Source organism: Podarcis pityusensis, assembly GCF_964106645.2.
Source record: "Podarcis pityusensis genome assembly, chromosome: 5".
NCBI lineage: Eukaryota > Metazoa > Chordata > Lepidosauria > Squamata > Lacertidae > Podarcis > Podarcis pityusensis.
The window spans coordinates 14,169,518-14,193,201 of record NC_138032.1 but is presented as its reverse complement, the minus strand read 5'-3'; the positions used below and the strand labels follow the sequence as shown (position 1 = coordinate 14,193,201).

The window sequence follows — 23,684 nt, the reverse complement described above, 5'->3', positions numbered from 1 at the left end:
TGAGGTTATCGTTCCCCCCCCCCCCCCCGAATATATAAGATGGGATTATTTCATTTGTTTTTATTTACTGCGTTTCATATATTCCACTTTTCTGGTAGTGCGTATTTGGTTATATGGAGAAGAGTGAAGGAGCCCTCATTCTAACTGCAGCGAATCAGGCAGCTGCATTAACCTCACTGCATTCACATTGCCTTTTGAATCACTTAAAATAATAGAATCTTAGAATTGTACTGGTACCCCAAGGATTATCTACTCCAGCCCCCCGCAATGCAGGAATACAAATTTGTTGGTATGAAGACCAGTCCATGGTTTGGTTGCACCAATGCCAGCCATTGGCACTGCACCTGAACTGGCCTAGTATGTTAGCCTTGACATGATGCTCTGGGTATAAGCAGTTTGTACATAAAGCTGTAAAGAGACCCCACAAAGCACACAGTCTGCTTTGCCCGGTGATGAATACAGTTAATACGCAGCTGCCGCAGGTTTTCAAGGAGTCTAATTAGGAACCCGTTTACACTCTTTTAATTGAATCAAGATCATTAACACCCACTTTAACAGTAGTGCCTGGTTTCAGACCAGCGCTGAGAGCGCAGCAAGTAGATTCTCTGAAAAATACAAAAATAGGGCATTATCATACTCATTCATAATAATCAGCATGCACATATTTTAGGCTTTGGCTAGCAAGTAAGGAAAGGAAATTGGCAATTAAGACAGAGCCATATGGTTGCTATAGTATTCTGAAATAGCCAAACTCATCAGGAAACAAAAGGACAAAAAAAGTGAGTTGATTACACCCTATTTGTCCGAAAGTATTAATTCTATGCTATACCTGTGGTGACTATCCCATGGGTATGTTGTAAATACACACACTCCTTTTCTGTTCTCATCTTGTCCTTAATGGTGTCTGTTAATTGAGATTCTTTGTGTCCTCTGATTAATACATGAGAAATGTGTATCTGCAAGGTGGATTTGTGAAAGACTGTTCTGCCATGGTTTGAACTGAGATTCTCAACTCTAACAAAAGCCTATAGAAAATGATCAGACTAAACAAATTATAGATTTAGTTTAATACATGGCATACACTTAATGTGCATTTCCCCCGCCAAAGAATCCTAGGGGCTGTATAGTGGTACCTCGGGTTACAGACCCTTCAGGTTACAGACTCCGCTAACCCAGAAATAGTACCTCGGGTTAAGAACTTTGCTTCAGGATAAGAACAGAAATCGTGCTGCTGCAGTGGGAGGCCCCATTAGCTAAAGTGGTACCTCAGGTTAAGAACAGTTTCAGGTTAAGAACGGACCCCCGGAACGAATTAAGTTCTTAACCCGAGGTACCACTGTACTTGGTTAAGGATGCAGGGAAATGTAGTTTTGTGAGGGGCAAACTACAGTTCCCAGGGTTCTTGGGAGGGGGAGTTGCTTTAAATGTATGGTATGCGCATAGCCTAAATCAGGGACCAGCAAACTTTTTCAGCAGGCGGCCAGTCCACTGTCCCTCAGACCTTGGGGGCGGGGGCGGACTATGTTTTTTGGAGGTAGATGCAAGAGCACCATAAGCCCCGGTGGCTGCTTACCTGTGTCTTGTGAGCAGCAGGGGCTGGTGGTTGTGGCGGAAGAACAATGAGCGGCACACGAAAGGGCTCCGGAGAGGGGCTGCTTAAAATGGCAGCCGCTCGATCACTGCTGCTGCTGGCACCAACAAAGCCCAGCCTCCTTCCTTCTCTAGGCAGGGCAGAGAGAAGCCAGGAGGGAGGGAGGAGGCACGGCCGCCGCCGCTGTGTGAGGGAGAGAGAAAGAACATGCACGCTGGTGATCCATGCAGCGATTCCCGGACTGCCTGCGGGCTGGATCCTGAAGGCAATTGGGCCTGATCCGGCCCGTGGGCCTTAGTTTGCCTACCCATGGCCTAAATGCTGACCTGAGTTACTGTGCTGCTGCTGCAAGCAAAGCTCAGAGCTCCTCTACGTGCCCCCAAAGAGACACTTAATTCTCACAATATAACTTGTGGCAATGAATTCTGCAGGTATGTAATCTAAAACCGCCATTTGCTTGCTGTTGCAATAACGTCCTGTAGGTTTAACTAAGGCAGATGGCGTTTTACAACCCAGAATTCTGTATGCAGACAACTGTTTCGTCAGTTCTATATAGCAACCGGATTTTAACATGTGGTTGTAGCTGGAGTTATTTCTACTCAAGAGTTAGACGCACTCCAGTGTCCTTGGCTAAGTTGGGTCTATTAATTTCAATGGATCTGCTCCAACATGGATGGATATAACTTGCAGCAACCTAGCCAGTTATACACACAGATTGCGTACTGGTGAATTATTATTTTTTTAAATACTTTGTTCTGTAATTTTAAGTAAGCCCCTGGGAGTGTTTTTAAAGTGGGGAAATAATAATTCTGTTGCTTCTGTAAATCTAAGGAAACAAATACTGCAACCCAGATGAGCATAGCTAGAGATAGATATACAGTGGTACCTCGTTACAGACGCTTCAGGTTACAGACTCTGCTAACCCAGAAATAGTACCTCAGGTTAAGAACTTTGCTTCAGGATGAGAACAAAAATTGTGCGACAGCAGGAGGCCCCATTAGCTAAAGTGGTACCTCAGGTTAAGAACAGTTTCAGGTTAAGAACGGACCTCCAGAACGAATTAAGTTCTTAACCCGAGGTACCACTGTACGCCTCCTGCCTGTCAAATATTGACACCGTATAAATGGTTTGGTTTTCTTAAACTGTGAGAGACTCTGGAAAGCAACTTCCTTGCCGGTGTACCATCTTCGTTAAAAGGTCTCTGGGCTTGCCTATTTTACATCATCTAATGATTTCACCCCTTTTTTCTGCTTCAAGCACTTCTCAAAACTTTGTGCTCTTCAGTTCATAGGCAAATTATCTGCTGCGGTTTTGAAGCATGGATTAGAAGGGGTGGGGGGAAATCCCATAATTAGCTGCAGGTTTGACATTAATTTCGTTTAAGAGCGGGAGATGTGAAGCATTTATTGTCTTAAAACTGGCACTTCCCTGTGATGTGAATCACATCTCATTTAACTATTAGCGGTTGCTGCTTAGTGAGGTGTGTAAACCTCTCTTTCAAATGCCCTGGTTGCTTCTGCTCCAGAGCAAACAGCCTCAGGTCAGCAGGTTAGCTCATTAGGATATTAATTCTCTCCTTCTCACTTTCTCCTTTCTCTGTCGCTTTTCACCTGGAGTACAAAAAGAGAGAGGTTGAATTTGCACCTAGGTAGTGGAGCCATCGCTCATCGCATTTTTTTATATCTTTGCCACTGAATTTCACCTGGTGTTTAAAGCTTGCAGATTTAGGGTGCTTTCCTTTTAGAATGAAGTTGTTGGGAAGAGGAAAATCTCTCTGAAATAAAGAAAAATAAAAAGGGGGGGGGGAATCCTGAATAGATGTTCAAAAGCCGAGAGTACAGCACGGGAGTTTGTGATTTTATTCACATTTCCCAAGTTTGACTGGAGTGTCTTAAAACGTCAACAGGAAATTCAATACAGTGGCATGCAAACAGTTTCCTGGAAGATCCTTACGGAGAATAAATTTATATTGACAACCACATTGCAGGCTTGCCATGCCTGAGCATTCTTTCTAGGAACACCGTGTTCTGTATGTGTGTACATTAATGTTCTATTTGATATTAGAATGCCAGCAAATAGGGCTGGTTCCCGTTGCTAATGCAGAAAAGATATGAGGGCAATTTTCTGAGGACCGTCCCCTCCGTCAGTTCATTGCTCCCTGAGCTTTACTAATTTAGACTTTTCAAAACCTAGGTAAAGGTAAAGGGACCCCTGACCATTAGGTCCACTCGTAGCTGACTCTGGGGTTGCGGCGCTCATCTCGCTTTATTGGCCGAGGGAGCCGGCGTACAGCTTCCGGGTCATGTGGCCAGCATGACTAAGCCGCTTCTGGCGAACCACAGCAGCGCACAGAAACGCCGTTTACCTTCCCGCCGGAGTGGTACCTATTTATCTACTTGCACTTTGACGTGCTTTCGAACTGCTAGGTTGGCAGGAGCAGGGACCGAGCAACGGGAGCTCACCCTGTCACGGGGATTCAAACCGCCGACCTTCTGATCGGCAAGTCCTAGGCTCTGTGGTTTAACCCACAGCCAAACCTAAGCTTCCATTAAAATGTAGCGTCAGTTGGTGACAAACCCACTGCAAAGTCAAGTTTGGGTTCCTTTGGCTCTTCCCCCCCCCCCCCCATGGCCTTTTCTTGTTTCGGCAAAGTACCTGAAAGTTTTGCTGCTATTGGTTTGCATCCTGGCTTCATTTAGAAGCAGGTGGTGCTGACCAGTGGAATTGGCGTCAGGGACTCCTGGACTTGGAATCTGAAGCCTTGGGGCATGAAGTCTCGCAGGTGCTAGCATGGTTCGGTTTGCATTTTGATGGATTTTCTTTTAATCGTTTAGCTGCCTTGAGCAATATGCTGGGTAGAAGGCCGGATAGAAACCAGATTACAGATTTGTTGTAGGGATTAAATGAGACAGGGAAGAGAATTGTGTACAGTGCCTCGAGCTCCTTGGAGTAAAGGTGGAATATAAATGTGAGTTAGAAAATTTGAAAACTGGAGTTGATTAGCTGTTCTCGACTGATGCCATATGACTGACATTGCATCCAGGTTTAAAAACTTGGCTTCCAAAACATTCAATCAGGTGGGTGATAATTATGCATGGAGATGATAAGAATGGATGGTGCTGGAATAGACTGAGGTTTGTCTGGTCCAGTGTCATGTTTCCAACCATGACCAGCCAGATGTCTCTGGAACCAGGGCACAATATTCAAGGTCAAGAGTTACAGTACGTATCTGTCACCATAAATGAGTCTGCTTGAAACAGATGAATGAACGAAAGCAATATTGGAAACTATATTGAAAGCCTGACATTGAAAAACATACGTGTCGGGTCCAAAGGCACCCTTCTGTATTAGGGATGGACTGATGCGGAATTCCTCTTTCACTATAGGACTTTGTGACCCTTCATACTAGAGCACTGTGTGAGAAAAGTGAAAAGGCTAAATCCAGAGATAATGACAAAAACTCGTAGAATGGGGACAGATGCTACGCCTTGCCATCCTATTATGGCACTAAATGAACTCTTGCCCAAGCTCTTCTGGAAGTGCTTATTGAATATTATTAGTGTTTTTCCACTCCTCTGTCCTCTGGATCCAACCCAAAATAAAGACGTAGTGCTAACCGGGTCCATTGTTGATTAGGTAGTTCTCCCTGACTTTCTTGTGTACATGATCTGCAGAGAAGATTAGCAAGGCACCTGTGCACGGACAGCATGAAAATTCAATAAGCTTGCCATTTTCCTTGGGTTTTCTTCTGTGCCAGAAGTGTTAAGCAGTATATACATTTTCTAAATAATATAAAATAAATATTTTATCTGCCTAGTGGTGTGCGCTGCTAATCGATGACACATGAGATGCTCAGGGACATAGGATGACACTAGGCTACTGACTTTGGGCAAGCTAGTTTACACCAAGGGAGTAAAAACTTAGGTTAGGACTGAAGACTCCCCTGTTAATTTGCCTTGAAATCGCAATAGCTTCTTCCACAGCCACTTATTGATGGAAATGAATTAGTAGTAAGCAGTTGGTCCTTCCTGGGTATTTAAGGTTGTTGTTTTTTAAGAAGGTCTATGTTTGTGGCACCATGGTCATTGGCAGAACTTGCTGCAAACCATGGTTTTGCCAATCGTGAGCCAAACCCGGAAATTAGTGCTCCCTCTGCCTCCCACGTCTCTCCCAGTGTAAGCTCCCCCTTTGTTTGCCTGAGAATGGTTTTCCAAGGTGTTAACCAAGGTGAACACTAACCAGAATTCAAAACCAGGGCTTGAAGTGGGTTTGCAAATCCAATTAAGAAGAAAACTGCTTAGCGTCACCATCATAGCAGATGCTGGCCTTTAACCATGGTTTACTATAACAAGGTAAACAAAGGGTTGATTTGCAACGGGGGGGGCAGGGTGCTCTAAGCCTGACTTGCAAAATTTGCAGGAAGTCAGTTTTACATCTGCAATGGACCCACTGGGTATCCGACTTTCTGCAACCTCTCTTTTCAATCCCCATTGTGAGTGTGCTTTGCAGCAGTTTCATATTGATTGTGAAACATTTTTGGCCATTGAGCTGTATTATGTTTGAGCCCAACCCTTTTACAACCAATTTAATGCTGTGAATCCAGATATTTTCCGAGAAACATTAGTACTCGGCTACAGCATGAATTTATGCTCCTGCTGTTGATAATCAGGAGTGCAGAACGTCAAAGCAGTGTATGTCTGGACAGTCCATGCTAGATCCAAATCCAAAGTTCACAGCTGTGTGTAAAGAGCACATTGAATTAATGAAACACTCTGAAGCAGTAAATAGCAACTAACTTGGTCTTCTCTCTCCCCTTGTGTTTTTCAGATTTATTCCAATCTATAGGGGACCAAGTCACACCTACAAGGTACAACGGTTGATGGAGTTCACCTGCTTCGCTTTCAGAATACAGGCCGTAAACGAAGCTGGGGAAGGACCTTTCTCAGAAGTATTTACCTTCAGCACAACCAAATCCATTCCCCCCGCCATCAAAGGTAAATAAGACGCACTTCCTGGTTTGGGCTGTGCGCCTGTGGAAGTAAACCAGCCACCTGACTCTTTCAGTTATTATTAATACCCTATACAGCACTTGTAGCATACACTGTGATTTCATTTGTCCTCAATAGTCCACTGTTGAGAGGACATGATTGTTCGCCCCATTTGATAAAAGAGGGAAGTAAGACAGAGGTTCTGGAGCTACCCTGCTTTGACACCAGCTAGAGCTTCATCAATATGAGTTGTTTTCTTATCCTCCTTTTAGACCTTTAAGTGTAACGTATCTGCCCAGGTCTCATTAACATCTGCAGTGAACGTGGAAATACCTGTGGAAAACCCACAAGTACAACAGCACTCTCCCCTAGAGTGGTTAGCAGCCTTGAGTACAGTCGTACCTTGGTTTTCGAACTTAATCCGTTCCAGGAGTCTGTTCGACTCCCAAAACAGTTCGAAAACCAAGGCGTGGCTTCCAATTGGCTGCAGGAGCGTCGGACGTTCGGCTTCCGAAAAACGTTCGCAAACCGGAACACTTATTCCGGGGGCCAAAACATCAGAGTACCAAGGCATTTGACAACCAAGGTATTGAGAAACCATGGAGTCAGAGCCTAGCCATTGCAGCTAGTCTGTTTTTACTTCATTCATCACTGAGGGTTGTGGCTACACCCATTTGTGAGGAAGGCTTCAGGGGTAAACCCCAAGGAAAATCTGTACCCACTGCCTTGTGGGACGTCTTCAGGAGAAGCAGCAGCTAAGGAGTAAACCCTACACAAATCGGGAATGGAGTCCCTAAGGCTGTTGGATGGCAACTTCTGCAGCCAAACATAGTGCCCCGCTTTCCTTCAGACCCCATCAGAGGGGGAATCTTGTCATCTGGGCAGCGCAGGACCTCCTTACATACTTCCCAGGCTTGTGCCCCAGAGAGGTCACTTTGGTGCTGGTAACGCAGCAAAAACAACTCAGGAGGCAGCAGTTATGAGTTGCCGGTCTCTGCAGCCACAGCAGTCGCAGAGTTTGGCAGCGGTTTGACTTCACCTTTGGAGGTACACTCCATTGTCTCTCAAGGCAGATATAGGCCAACTATGCAGCCCTGAGCAGCTGATAAATTATTTGTATATCTTGGATTTGCCATGATGGGAGTTGAGGCTTCTGCCATTACTGCTTTCCATTGACCTTTTTGGTGTGTTTTGTTCAGCAACCACACGCTCCCCTCCCCCCTTTATTCCTTTTAAAATAAACATTTGTTCCTGTCGCCATGAACCAGCTTGTATTCCCCCCCATATTTTTTTGGGGGGGGGATGAAGGAATTCCTATGCCCCACAAATAAACCAGAGATGCATTTTAAATAAAAGGACACATTCTACTCATGTAAAAACATGCTGATTCCCGGACTGTCTGCAGGCCGGATTTAGAAGGTGATTGGGCCGCATCCGGCCCACGGGCCTTAGGTTGCCTACCCCTGTTACAGACGATCGTCATGGGGACAGATGCATGGCTGCGCAATTGTCAGCTACTTGAAAGCTTTATGCTTTATTGAGAAATCAGATTCCTGTAGCTGATGGGGCCCTAAGTGACATGTGATGGCTTTTGCCTTGATGGAAGAGGATTTCTCCCCCCCCCCCCCAAGAGTAACAATCAGCTTGTGCTAAGGGCAGTGCGGGTGTGAGCTGATAACAAATCATGCTTCCCTCTGGGGCCCAGAATGCATGCCGTGAATCTGAATGGCAGTCTGGAATCTGCAAGTTCCAGAAGCTTTGCCGTGTTTGCCTTTGGTACAAAAGGAACAGCAGGGTCCCTGTGCCCATCTGAGAGTGTAACCATTCCATTAGAATCTTGAATGGTGGGGAAAGGCTATCTGAATGTCAGTTGCTGGAAATCACAGGAATGGAGAATGCTCTTAGGCTGGGTACAGACATCTTGCTGACCACTCTGCGAAGGGGATGCTGACATGGGCTGCCATATGTCCAGATTTTTCCGGACATTTGGCCAATTTCCACTCGGACGCAGCTGACGAATGCAGTATTCCGGATATGTCCGGGAAATTCTGGACGTAGGGCAACCCCAGCTTAACCATATCTGTTTTCTTCAACAAGAAAAGCCACATTCTTCCACATGGCTCTCTTCCTTTCTCTATATATATCTCCTCCATTCGTTTTCTACTTTTCTAATAAGAAAATATTTTGGATTAGGATTGGGTATGCATGGGTTGCCGTAAATTGAAAGAAACATTGCAAATACATTCTGTGTTCCGATCCATTGGTTGTCTGTTTCACCATACCATCTATGTTCTATTCTCACTTATTTTAAGTCGGATGGGTGGGAGGAATGAATTAATTGTATTTACTATATTCTGGGGGGGGGGGGGGCGGGATGTTAGAAACTTGAAAAGGAATAAAATTATTATAATCTCTTGTCTTTAGCCCCTCGAGTGAGACAGCTGGAAGGAAACGCCTGTGAAATTGCTTGGGAAGCTGTTCCCCCCATGAAGGGAGACCCTATCAGTTACATTCTGCAAGTCCTGGTTGGAAGAGAGTCTGAGTACAAACAGGTAGGAAAAGAGGGCATTTTTACCCAAAAGTCCATATGGCAAGACTGGATTTCCTTATGTTTCTTTTATAGTTCATATATTACTCTAAATTCTTTGGCTTGTGTAGGAGTATTGGGTGATCTTTGAAAAAAGTTAAGTCATAATCAGAATTGAAAAGCAGCTGGCCTCTTGGGCTTGCTGATCAGAAGGTCGGCGGTTCGAATCCCCAAGACGGGGTGAGCTCCCGTTGCTCTGTCTCAGCTCCTGCCAACCTAGCAGTTCGAAAGCACGCGAGTGCAAGTAGATAAATAGGTGCCGCTGCAGTGGGAAGGTAAACAGCATTTCCGTGCGCTCTGGTTTCTGTCACGGTGTTCCGTTGCGCTAGAAGTGGTTTAGTCATGCTGGCCACATGACCCAGAAAGCTGTGTGCGGACAAGCGCCGGTGCTCTTGGCCTGAAAGCGAGATGAGCGCCACACCCCATAGTTGCCTTTGACTGGACTTAACCATCCAGGGGTCCTTTACCTTTTACCTTTATTCATTATACCCTGCCCGTGAACGAGGATATTAATCCCCTATCTTATATTTGTGTAGCTACTTTTTCCTGCCTCATTGCGAAACGTTACATTTCTCTCTGTTGAATTTCATTTTGTGATTTTGGGCCCAGTTCTCCAATCTATTAAGGTCATCTTGAATCCCGGTTCTGTCTTCTGTGGCATTGACTACCCCTTCCACTTTGGTGTCAACTGAAAATGGAATGAGCATCCCCTCAATTCCTTCATCCAAGTCGTTTACAAAAATGTTGAACAACAACAGACCCAGGACAGAACCCTCCGACACCCCACTTGTCACTTTTTCCCAGAAAGATTAGGAACTATCTTTGGGTTCCAGCTACAAATCCACCTAACAGTTACCTCATCCAGCCCACATTTTATCAGCTTTCCCCCAAAAATATCATGGGGGATTTCACCAAAAGCCTTACAGAAATCAAGACACATTACGTCCACAGCATTTTCCTGATCCTCCAAGCTTGTAACACTATCAAAAGAAATGAGATTCGACTGGCATTTCAGTGTACTGTATTTGAATATATGCCTACCCTTTTTTTCTCATTTCTCAAAATGAGAGTTGAAGGCGAGCCCTTCCCAATGTTAAAACATACAAGGGAAAAGTAACAAAAAAGCCAAAAAATCTCAAGGAACAATCTGAATGCCTGCACACTCAGGAAAATGCAAACCAGGGCTTTCTTCAGGGGAAACTTATCGGAATTCACTTCGGACACCTCTCAGGTGGGTGCCATTGCCATTCTAAGAGAAAAAGGGACGCATTCATGGTGAATTTTAGCACCTCTTTTTCTAGAAAAATAGCACTGGTCAAAACTATTTGAAAGACACTCTAGGGTTGGAGGGTTGGTGGAAAGAAGCACTAGTTAATTGCGTGCCCTCCTTAACTGGGTTTTCACCATTCAATTGGAACCACTCAAGTTACTGGCGGAAGTGAGAGCTGGACCATAAAGAAGGCTTATCGCCAAAGAATTGCTGCTTTTGAATTATGGTGCTGGAGGAGACTCTTGAGAGTCCCATGGACTGCAAGAAGATCAAACCTCTCCATTCTGAAGGAAATCAGCCCTGAGTGCTCACTGGAAGGACAGATCCTGAAGCTGAGGCTCCAATACTTTGGCCACCTCATGAGAAGAGAAGACTCCCTGGAAAAGACCCTGATGTTGGGAAAGATGGAGGGCACAAGGAGAAGGGGATGACAGAGGACGAGATGGTTGGATAGTGTTCTCGAAGTTACTAGCATGAGTTTGACCAAATTGTGGGAGGCAGTGGAAGACAGGAGTGCCTGGCATGCTCTGGTCCATGGGGTCACAAAGAGTCAGACACGACTAAACGACTAAACAACAACAACAACGTTACTGGCAGAAACATCATTTCCCTAGAGATTGTTCTAAGACAGGGAAAAAGTTGTTTTCAGAGCAGTCTAGGCGCTCCTTTACTATTCTAACCCTCCTTTACTAGTCGTAAAATGTTTTTTGTGCTTGCCTTCACCCTTTCATTGCCAGTTTCAGATAACGGGGAGGCTCAACAGATTTGAAGGAGAACGTTTCCACTGATTCTTTCTAAGGTTCATTTTCACTGATGACCGCCTTCAAGCTGCCTCTCCTAATATCCCCCTGGAAATTATACAAATGTCTTCTCAGAAGTAGCACAGCATGATCACCAGCTGTGGGCCTAGCCTCCAGCAGGTTCACACCGACAATATGCAAATAGGAGAGTTGCAAATAATATATGCAGGCTAGCTGGGTCCCTCAAGCCTGGATTGCAGACATTATGTGTGCAGTCCTCTGGGCTGATGGCATTGTACATTGCTGTTCTATAAAGCAAGTTTTTAAAATACGCATCTTACGTCTTTGCTCTTACAGTAGTGCAGTGCTAAACTCTGATGATCTGTGAATTGCATCACACAGCTGGGAATACAGCCATCCTGCTGTTAGCACCCTTTAAAATATATTGTTGTTGTTGTTGTTGTTGTTGTTGTTGTTATACTATATAGGTATATTTTTAAAATAATGTAATTCCTAAGGAGAACACCCATGTTGGAGCAATAAAGCTGAGAAATGTTTACAAAAAAAGTAAAGCAATATTGTCAGGGTTAAGTGGATAAGGGTAAGCAATGTCCCTCCTCAAAATTTTCAAACATGCTAGAATTACATTTTGCTTCTTGGATTCTCACAACCCTTTAACATAAAGACTTATTTTCATATTTATATTTAGCCCCTTTATCATTCTTCTTCCAACATCTCTTCATTATATGACTCAAGACAGTTTGGCAACCATCCAGCATTGTAAACTTTGCCCCCTTACTCCTGGTCTGAATCGGGGTACTCAAAGGGAATCATAACACACATACCATTTTGTGTTCCTGTCTCTTTCAGGTGTGGCGGCCATTTTGTGTTCATACCTAAGCCCTATGGCAGCCATATTGTGACTGGCGCCCACAGTATTTTCTCAAAATTTCAAATAGGTGCGCTGGCCTAAAGCGGTAGGCAGCCTCTGTTGTTGTGCAAGCCTGTACCGCGTTGGAATGAGTGGCCTGTCAAAAGTGATGCCTTTCAAAGCAATTAAAACAGAACATAGTCCTATACAAGATAAATAAAAGGGGCATTTTCCTGCCATAACTGCTTACAGACAGATAGATACCCAGTCATTCATTTCTCTCTCGTGACACGCCCTCCCAAGGCAGTTCACAAAATAGCTAAAATCATAAAATTCATCCAAACATAACATGAAAAGCGCAGTATTTGCTGAAACACAAAAGCCTCACATGGTATAGCCTCATCAGATGTTTAAAGTACTACAGATACTAAATTAGCAGGTGAAAATTGAGACATGATAGAGAGCAGCAGGTTAAATGCAAAGCATTGAAGGAGTAATTTAAAAAATCAGGTTAAAAATAGATTTTTAGTGTTTGAAAACCAGCCCATACCATGCCTGCCTAGACAGGGATTCCATAGGCATTTCACAAAATGTAGGAAGGTCAGTAGAAGGAGGGGGGTGGGATATAAGGACTCAAGGGGTCTTTAGGGTATCCTGGACCCAAGTTGTTCAAGGCTAGGTATATTGCCTCAAGAACCTTTCACCATAGGCAAGCTCCCCAAAGTGCAATCTTAGAAATTTGCGTTATATTGAAAAACAGCAAAGCCGTTCTGGTGAAAAACAACACAAACATTCTAGATTCAGGTAGGTAGCCGTGTTGGTCTGACGCAGTCGAAAAAAAATTATTACCTTAAGAGACCTGTTAAGTTCGTTATACCCAGAACAAACTTAACTGGTCTCTAAGGTGCTACTGGACAATTTTTTATTTTTTTCCCAACACAAACATTGTTTTCCAGAAAGAGTAAGGAAATTCAGCAAGGTGTCCAAGGGCACGAAAACATGCACACACAAGGAGCATTAAAAATGCACAATCCATGGTTTATGGATTCTTCAGGATTTTTCACATTCCACCCTAAGTTGGCAGCTTAAACTGTTAACAAATAAGGGCAGTCCAGTAGCACAAGGAAATATTCATAGCAATGTATGTGCTCTCATGAAGGAGGAGGAGGAGGAAGCCACATGCAAAATAATAATTCCTTTTAGTGCTGGGAAATGTAATATTCCCTCAATCAATAGGTAATGTTGAGAGAAGACATTTGGGCAGCGTATCGCCAAATGGGTAGAAGCCACACATTTATCGTAAAAGAACTGGAAAGCCTTTCCGTTTGCATTCTCCATTTGCCGCTGCTTTTTTTGGGGGGGGGGGGAACCTGTTTACAGCCAAGACTCTCTCTGGGTAAATTGGCGGAACGTGTCGCTGCTTACAACCCGTAGGTGGGTGACAGGGCCGTGGGCCGGATGATTTCACCTCAATGACTGTGACTTGCGTCTTTGCACACTTGCCACCGTGCTCAGAGCGACGGTGCTCGAGTTTGTGTGAATGCAGAGAGGCAAAGAGGCCTTCCTGCAAAATAGACGCAAACAGTGAAAACGCTTGTTCCCAGTTAAAGCGGCCGAAACTTTTGACTGCCTCCCAGAGCAACTGCGTAACATAAAGGCAACTGCAAGTCCGAGCTGTAAGAAAGCGGCGCGTGTGCTAAGGTCGCTTTTTAATAAGTAGGAAGCATGCAGCCACATACTCTTCTTTTATTATTTATTTAAGCAGAAGCTGCGACCGAGGGGTCGTGTTTGAGGCGCATCTTCTCCCTGCTTTCACCGCCCCCCTCTCTTGTTTGCAGAACACTCAAGCACATTTATCGCTGGTGTGTTGTTTTTTTGCTGTTAGCCTTAGCAACGTGGATATAAAAACAGCAACAACTGAAGTAATACCACAATAAACGGCAAACAGTACAATTAACATCACTGAACTGTTACAGCATTCCCAAGGCCGATTGCATGAAGCTCACGACACCACCTCTTGCTTCCTGTCCCTCATGCCGTAATTAATTTGTCGGTTGTTAAAAAAGAGCCACGAGGCTCCCTTGTCTGTTTTGCTACAAAATACCTCAAGGAATGTCACAAGTGGCAGTATTTGTCAAAAAAGTAGGTCTGAATTTGGCAGAGGAACGTGCATATCTTGCTCACATTATCGGCTTGCTCTTGCTCATTGATAAAGATAATCAGTCTTAGGATATTGATCAGAGCTGCAATTGTTAGTATCTCTCTCTTGAATAGGTGTTTGTCTGGCAATCAACTGCAACTCTGAGGGAGATAATAACACTTCCTCCTCAAGAACCATTTTGTTATATAAGTGCCCCCTTTCTAGTTTTTATGAGTGTTATTTTTTGCCTCAGTATTGAGTGTAGGCTCCACGTGTATTCTTTTTCGCCAGGAGTGATGGCCAGTATTGATCCCAGCTCTGATCTGCTGCTGGTGGTGGTCGTGTGTTTTTTGCCTCTTTAACGCAAACGTCCCTCCCTCTGCTTTGTTTGGCTGCTTTGAGGATAAGTCAGAAATGAGAGCAATTAGTTTTATACCGCACTGCTGATATGCAAAGTTTTCAAAGGCGTTAAGTTAATAAGTCGTGCAACACTTCTCTGCAGTGGAAATTAGGACTGGGGGGCGGTGTATTAAGATGTTGGTAGTCACACCATACAAGCACAGGGGGTTATGTACTGAAGTTCTCACCCTGGGCCAGCAGGGGGATACTGTAGATAAGTATGAAAATGAAGGATCAAAAGTGACGTTCAGTGATTGGATAGTTTGTATGCAAATGAAGGATCAAAAGTGACGTTCAGTGATTGGATAGTTTTAGAAAGTTGCAACAGTTACGTTGTTCTGGAGCTCTATATAAGCAGGCTGACTGAGCTCTTCAGTTCAGTTCTATTCTGGCCTCTGAATAAACAAGAGCTGTTGAAGAATCGCTGTGTCGTCTGATATGTTCGCCCACAACTTAACACAGGGCTTGTTCAGGATGAAGAGCTGAGTATCTTGTGTGTACATAGAGAGAGCGCGCATGCTTCTAGTTTTTAAGGCTGCTTTCTTTCAGACCATTGGTCCATCTAGTTCAATATTGTCTGCTCTGACTGGTAGTGTTGCTCCAGGGTTTAAGCCAGAAGTCTGTCCCTGTGCTAACTGGAGATCCCAGGGTTGAGTCGTGGACCCTGTGCATGAAAAGCAGATGTTCTGACACGGAGCTGTAGCTCTCCCCCATAGTTGTGCTGTTCCTGGATTCCATAGGGATTCGATTTTATATAATTTCAGGCACAATCATGGCAAACTTGTTGCATAATACAGACATAGGGTGCAATGAAGGGGGAGAGAGAGTGAGCAAAGCAAATTGTCCCTGTTTGCTTTTCCAAATGATTGCAAGCTACTTGCAAAGCAGTTGTCCTGAGATGACACAAAGCAATAGAACATGGGTGAGGGGAGGAAGGGCGATAACCTGCCTCTTTCTCACTTTGCACTTACCTGCAGCACAAAAACAAAGAGGACTAGCTTTAAAAGAAACAAGCCCCACCCCCCGGTGGTTGTAGAGGGGTGGGGAGCTCTGTTGGCAAATTTGCGTAGAAGTGAATGGGCTTTTGGCACTTTCCCATGCATGCAGATGGCACTGCAAGGTTTGTTTTGTTGCCGTAATTGCCTGATGATCCTGCTTTTAGCGTGCGACAGTGAGGGCGTGTGGCGGTGCAATTGGCAGGCGCGATTTCAGACGTAAACAAACCGAACGAAGAAGACAAACTTGGTGCTGTACTTTTCCTGAGCCTAGTAGCCATTCTCAGCTATGCCTTTTCCCCTATCAGCCGACATGGAAGTCGAAAACCAAGCAAGAGAGTCATGCGTTACAACAGGTGACCTTTTCTATTACCAAAGCTCCAACAAAACAAGAGTGGAGGTCACGAGGAATGGTGCGAAATGGTCCAGCATAATAAGTAATATGGCGGTTGTGCTGGTCAGCACGACAGAAATCCCACAAAATTTATCCATGGTGGAGTGGAGATCAGGGCTGGCTGAACATCAAAGCATGGGCAATATGAAATGAACACCCCGAGTTAGTGTTGCCCTGAGGGGCAACGACCGCCAAAAGGGGGTCTCTTTGCTCTTCCCTGATTGTTCTGAGCTGCACTGGTTTTCCAAACCTGGACTCGTGGTTTAACTTACTCTAGACTAACCATGAGTTATAAAAGTTTGTCTGAGAGAGCCCAGAAACCACAAGCCCGTGTTTGAACGATGGGCTTAAGCCAAACCATGGTTTAGCACAACAGCAGAACAACTGGAGAAGAGCGGTGGCTACAGTTTCCTCTCCCAGGGCTCGGAGAGTCTGGCCACAGTGATCCATTCACAGATGACCTCAAAGCTGGGACTGTTGTGGAAGTGGTGGCTGGTGCAGAATGCAGTGGTACAGCCTGCCAGGAACACCTTTGTTCAAAAAACATCGCTGGCTGCCTGTTCGCTACCAAGCCAGATTCAATATACTTATAATATTGACATGCACCTAGCAGCTTGGAACCACAACATTCTGTTGCATCTCCTGATGTAAAGAGAGTTCGGTGTAAAGAGAGTTCTTTACACCGAAGCAAATCTGAATCTCTGCGGTGTTGAAATAAGGAAGCTGTAAAGAGAAGATGGTCATCCCCCACCAAAGAGACTGTAGCTTTTAAATCCAGGGCTTAAGCAACAGGTGTCACGTCATAGCACTTCACCGTTAAAATTTAAAATATTGACTACTTGCTCCCTAAATTGTTGAAAAGTGGTTTGTTATTTACAAAGGTTGTTGCAAAATCCCTATTGGCTTTTTCTGCCACCTAAATCTGAATACCCCGTGCCAGGCATTTATGCAGATTCATATTTTCTCCCACTTAGTGATTCATATTCACTGAGTCATAGCTTCCCTGTGTTTTATTAGCTTGAATTGGTGAAATCTCAGTAGCAATCTTAATAATGATATCAGTAAGTGCACCCGAAAGAAACTTTTTTACATTGTTTTCCTACCTGTCTTGTGTACGTAGGAGGGCAACTCTACTCACTTTGCAACTCTTTGGATGGAAGGAGTAATTCATCAATTGCTATCTTAAAAATGAATAATGCCTGCTATGATACATGTATTGTGTGTGTCAAGTACACATTTACTCCCTGTTTGTAATTATAGCAATTATGTGTGGATTGCACATGCAGATTGCTGATCATTTCATTGCAACATTATCTGACAAATAAACACTGCAGTGAATGGGACCAGGGACTGGGGAAACTATTTAACCTTCCTTGCTTTGAGTCCCCCATAGGTCATGCTGTCTGGTATAACTTGTGGCTGGCTCTCATTGCAGCATTGCACATGAACGGACAGAGATTTTGTTCCAAGCTCTGCCAGTGCATGATTACCATCACAGGACGACAATCACCCTTCCATCTGACAGGAAAACCCTGAGTCAGCTTTTGACAACTCATATCCCATCTATTGAATCACTGTAATAAATGTCCTGTCTTTTGTATAAGGGGTTTTCCACTGTCCCTGCAGAAAGTCGGGTCTGATTGTTGGTTGCTACATGTAAGATAAATGACTGAAAAGCAACTTGTACTGATAACGAGGGATTGCCCCAAACATTGCTTTTACTGCTAAAAGCCTTTTGGGACATATAGCGGACGCTCGGGTTGCGAATGTGATCCGTGCAGGATGCACGTTCGCAACCCGTGTCTGTGCACGCGCGGGTTGCGATTCGGCGCTTATGCGCAAAGTGTGATTTAGCACTTCTGCGCATGCGCGACTGCCGAAACCCGGAAGTAACCCGTTCTGGTACTTCCGTGTTTCGGCAGTCCGCAACCCGAAAAAATGCAACTTGAAGTGGCTGTAACCCGAAGTATGACTGTATATATCTTGTACATGCCCAAGATGAAATGCATACAAGCCCTGGCATGATGCTCCATGATACAACCACCCTATGCCCAGTTTTATAAAATGCAGGGTACAACTTTATACAGTTTGCTTGTTCGTATGCCTCACAACAGCAAAGTTGTCTGGGCAACTTACCATCGTAATGAAAAAACGTTAAAATTAAATGATAAGCTACCGCCCTTTCAGTTACTTTGTGGTTTTTTAAGTATAATTCCTGTGCGCACACATGTTTTTGGCATACACATGGGTTGCTGCCGCAGAGCCTCTGCGAAGAAGTAAAGCAGACATTTTATAAATAAATAGTAGGTGGATAAGTTGTGCAGCTTTCTATAAAGTATTATTTCCAATTTTCAGCAGAAACTGGTCATCTTTCCTTGTCTCCTGTTTCACAGCATTTACCACCACCCCCGGTATTTGGGAATTGAAAGTTTCCGAGATACCTAGCTACTAGCCGTTGTGTGCGTGTGTGTGTCTGGACCTGATCCCTGAGCAATCTTTTTTTTTTTTGTCGTTTGTTCCCCAAAGGTGTACAAGGGAGACGAGACGACGTTCCAAATCTCAGGCCTTCAGACAAACACAGACTACCGATTCCGCGTGTGTGTTTGCCGCCGGTGCTTGGATACCTCACAAGAACTTAACGGACCTTTCAGCCCATCTGTTGCCTTTCTGCTCCAGCGGAGGGAGCTGATGCTCACGGGGGAAATGGGGAGGATAGATGACGCAAAGACGAAAAGTATGATGCCTTCGGACGAACAGTTTGCTGCCCTCCTAGTCCTCGGCTTTGCCAGCGTCTCCATCTTATTTGCCTTTATATTACAGTATTTGTTTATGAAGTAAAGAGTCCCATTACAAAGGTATCATTTTAACTAATGCTACGCATTATCCACATGTTTTATTCAGATATTCCTCTTATTTTATTTTATTTTCTCCTCCTCTCTTTTTCCCCCCAGTGGTGTTTTCCAATACATTTTATACATTTTTCCTGGATTAACGTGGGATGGGGTGGGCATAGGGATAAAGCCCTATTTAGGAAATACTGGGAGTTCGGGTGTTCCTTTTCGAAACTCAGAACACTAGGAAGTGGTCAGAAATATCCAGGGCAGATACCAAAAGCAAGTAGCCTGGTTTGTTTTTCGCCTTTTTTATTTTTATTTTTAAAAAAATAATCTATTCTGTATTTGTTACTTTGCTTTCAATGGATTCAGAAATGTAACCAATTTGCCTTCACTTTCTTGGGGTTATTTTCGTTTTTGTTTCTGTTTCGCTAACATCATTGCAGTCTTTTAAGTTGCAAGTTTTATTACATTAGAATATCTGCTTTCAGCTCTTCCGCATCTACAAGCCTTAATCACCAAGTATAGCATTGCGGTTAGAATGTGGCGTTCGGCGATACACAGTGTTGGACAAAAACAGTAATTAATCAACTTTGCATACAATGATATCCACTACATTTTTCTCCTCCTTCCCTCACCCCTTCCCTCACCCCTTTCTTTCTACATTGTTAAAAAAAAAAAATTTAAACTCCGCTACATTATCAACTATATATTTAGCACATTTCAATCCAAATAATTTATCCTGCAACATGAAGTTCATTTAAAAATAATAATAATAATCTCTTTATTCCAGTTGTTTGCGCACTATGAGCTGCCTGCATAACAGATCCGATAACCAGATAGCTTTATAAGTGACAAAGCATTACAGTCCCTACCATTTCTTTATTTTATTTTATAGCGGTAATTTTAAGAGGGCATTGTGCAATAGTTACTCCCATGTCCAGCTGGTCTTTTTTTAAAAAAAGAAAAAGAAAAAATAAAGCTGCTTTTAACTTGTTTGCCTTTGTATATACTCTTAATCCAATCACTAGATATATTCACCTTGATTTATATGTTTAGAACTGGCAAGAGAGAGCTTGCTGCCTTTGCTATTTATATTAAGTATTATTACCTTTTTGACGTTAAGTAATTGTTCAGTCAGCCACTTAAGAGGGGAGGAAAAAGACGCCCATCTGTGTTGGGGAAACCTGGGAATGAGGCCTCCGAGGAGGCATAATTTGAATGTGAGGCATTGCAGAGCGTCACAACCTGCTCCTCTCCCAGGAAGCGCCTGCCCCGACAAAACGCGGGATGTGACTTCGGCGCATTGCAAGATGTCCTCTAGACCCACTCAACTTCTCGAGGCTGCTGCTTCCTGGGCGATGTTCCGGGGCACACACACTGCATCACCCATGTTGCAGTAAGTAGGGAGAAACGAAAGAAGAGAAAGCAGGGCGGCCGCTATCTTCAGTGTGCATCCCATAATATCTCAGTCCAGCCTTAAGCTTGTGCTCTTCCCGCAGCAAATGTGACCCATTGCGAGAGCCAACGTCAGGGTTGTGTTGTTTTCTTTTCTTTTCTTCCTTTCGGAACATTGTCTTTACATCACTGGCCCTGATGGCCGTGTTTATCCAGTCCATCAAAATCCTTGATATATGAATCATTGGCTTATTTACACAATATCAATGTTGTCCAAGTGCCTCAGGGATATTGATAGGCAGGAGGGGCGAGTGGATTCCAAAAGGGCGTAGCAGACACAGGGCCAGGAACTTTTCCCTTGTAAACACGGCCCCGAGTCGCAACGGACTCGAGTTGCGTTTCTGCAGCGCTTGCACAGGGCAGACATCTGCCTCGCGACTCCTGGCCTGGCAGGGCAGCTGTCAGAGAAGTTCCAACACTTTGTATATCCCTGCTTTTTAAAAGGAGAAAACAAACAGAAATAATCATTTTGTATATTTTTGCTGTCTTTGGTATGGCTTGGCTCTTCTGTCCTCTATGTTAGCTACGACGCAGTGTCCCTGTAGTAGCATATATTCCCATAACCAAAGTAATGGGGGAACCAACATTATTTTTGATCTAGGTTTATTTATACTATATACTGCATACAGTACTTTAAATGCCAATTACAGTGCAATCTTATTATTTATTGTAAAAAAATAAAATAAATAAAAAGTGTACTTATGTACTAAATTTTCCCCGCCCCCTTCCTTTGTAGCATGTTATATTTTCAATTTTATTTTATTGTCAGTTTTTGTTTTATATAAGTGTAGGTTTACCGACATCAGCATTCCTAGGATTATTAAGCTTCTTACAATTTTACTTGTGCATTTTTGGGGAAAAAAATAATGGGAGTGTCTTAGTATATTAATTGCCAAAAAGAACGAACCCCTCCCCTCTGATATGGGGCCTGATAAGCCAAGCATCTTGCTGTGGAATGGCTTTGAAACTGAATTATCTGTGGGGTTTTGTCTAGTATCAGAGCTTGTCGAATTATACGCTTGATCAACGACCGAAAAGTTTACATGTAGCCAAAACTAAAGTGAAATGAAAAATATGACCATCTCTTGGAAGGATGTTCTAAGGTTTGACAAATTATTCTTTGTGCCTCTCTAGATGTAGCAAACTAGTACAAAGGTTCTGTATCTTGTTATTGACTATCGTTAGTTTATAAATTTGCCTAGAAAACTAATGGTATTGAGCTTAACTTGCCTCTTTCTCTTCCCCACTTCCTTTGGCCAAAGTCAATGGCTTGTCAAATGTTCCTAGTGGTGTTTATATGTGTGTGTTTTAATTTAAATTTATTTCTTGTATGCAATTTGGGTGACCACAAATATAAGTTCCGGACATGTTGTTTTGGTGAAATTTTGTCTGTTTAAGGGGAGGGGGAAGTGCCCCTTCTAGAAAAAGTTAGTTGTGCATAAATTTCATTGAACTTAATGGGAGAAGCGAGTCCTGGGATGTTGGGCTCCCATGGTTTCTAATGTCTAAGCAATGTATCGCCCTTGGTCTTCGCTGTAGCTAACTTTTATCTGGAGTGGGGCCAGCTGGTTTTGAAAGCTGATCATTGGGAAAGCCACAATTTTGTAGAGGTACCTTCCCCACCCCCCACTCTTCCTCCTCCACCCCCCCACAACCCCACCAAAAAAAAAACTGGTTCACTACAGCAAAAATCTCCTAACACCTTTAAAACTGAGTGGGAAACAAACTACTGTAAACTTTGTAAAGGCGCTCTAGAAATTGAGATTTATACATTTTGAGTGTTTAAAAATAAAAGATATGGAATTGTAGTTTTACATAAGGTTGAATAAATGTGACGAGGAGGGAAGTCTGTAACACTTTATTATCGAGAAAGTATTTAAAATAATTTGTTACGTATTTTTATTGTAGTTTCGAAAATCAAATGTCTCTTCCTTAGCCCTCTCCCCCCTTCCACACACACTGCCATGATCCATGAAATATCGTGGGGTGACATGTATGGTTCTCTTTGCAAACACTGCCATTTACGCCATAGGGATTGACTAGAACTAACCTCTCTGATGCAGATGTAGAATAAAAGTGTTGCAAATCCAAATCATTCCTGATTCTGCCTCCGTAAACAGCAGACTTGTTTCTGCTGATGGCTTTGTTATATTTCCTTATACTGTACGTCTGTCCCGGCCCAAAATCAGTCTCAGCTGTGTACAGGCAAGCTCCCCATTCCCAATCCTGTAGACTTTAAAAGGAATTGTAAAAATAAAAAAATAAAAAAATGCAAAGTGGGGAAAGTATTTTAAGAAACTATTTAAGAGGAAAAGAAACATTTTTATATTATCTGCCTTTGTCCTTTATGAACTTGAAATGTTGTAGTTTTCTAATCCTGTTTTCGTCAGCGACAGTAAATCAGTATTCACTGTTATCATGGGAAAAGTGCCCTAAATTGAATGTTTCCGAACATTATCCTTGCACAATTCTTTAAATTGAAAAAATAAATAAATGATAATAATAAAAGGGTTGGTTTTTCTTTTGGGTTTTTTTGTTTTGTTTTTTTACCTCACTAATAGGACATATACATTCCAAGCTTTTCAACTCTTGAGAGAAATAATCACAAGTTTTCTTGTATTGTAAATTTAACTATTTCATACGCATTGTATTAAAACTGCCATATCGATTTTAATGTATAGATTTTTGCAAATATTACGCTATGTATGTATCTGTATCTGTAGTGTATATGTAATATATTTATGCCCAATAAATGTTTTAATTCTTTATTGATAGCAAGATTCCTTTTCCTGTGCCTGGTAGCCACCGATAGCCTTATGAATAGGTTGCAGTGGCAAAGAGAAGGACCAAGTCTATTGGGCTGTGGTCAGTAGCAGCCTTTGAGGCCAGTCCTGTTCATCTTGCTAAGTGGCGAACTTGATCCATCTCCTTCCCTTCTATTGCGTAAGTGTCAAGGTGTTAAAAACCTGTCAAGGAGCTCGTCTTCTACAGATTCAACAGAGTGTTGATTCCAATCTCCTCCCATGTGTAGCGAAAGACTGTAGGGGGCTGCTGTAGACTCCACGTTGCATCCTTTATGTCAATATAGAGCAGGCAACAATGTGGAAAATGACTGAAAAGATAAGAAACGGAATGGATCGTACTCATGCCTGGCTCCCTGGGAGGTAGCTTTCACAAGGAAACAACCTGGGGGGGGGGGATGAATGCTTATGAGCAATCAAGGCCGTCTAAACAAATGTCTTGTTTTCAGGATCAAATTTAGCACTTTGAACATCACTGTCGCCTTCAGGAAGCAGGTTCTGAGAACACGCCAGCTACGTTTGGGTGACTTGGTACCATTTAGTGTCGTATCTGGTGTAACTCTATGCAGGGGCACACCTAGAGGTTGGCTAGGTTCAGTGGCGTAGCGTGGGGGGC

General features: G+C 43.4%; 1 protein-coding gene across 2 annotated transcripts in view; it reads left to right on the top strand.

Moving 5' to 3' along the window:
• Positions 1 to 23,035, top strand: part of FNDC3B (fibronectin type III domain containing 3B) — a 282,075-nt gene extending 259,040 nt beyond the window's left edge. For both annotated transcript variants that reach the window (XM_081007808.1, XM_081007807.1), the window contains exons 24-26: positions 6,419 to 6,585; positions 9,004 to 9,131; positions 18,502 to 23,035. In XM_081007808.1, coding sequence (XP_080863934.1) covers positions 6,419 to 6,585; positions 9,004 to 9,131; positions 18,502 to 18,813 — 607 coding nt within the window. In that variant the 3' untranslated portion in view covers positions 18,814 to 23,035. The remainder of the gene's footprint in view (positions 1 to 6,418; positions 6,586 to 9,003; positions 9,132 to 18,501) is intronic.
• Positions 23,036 to 23,684: the final 649 nt, after the last annotated feature.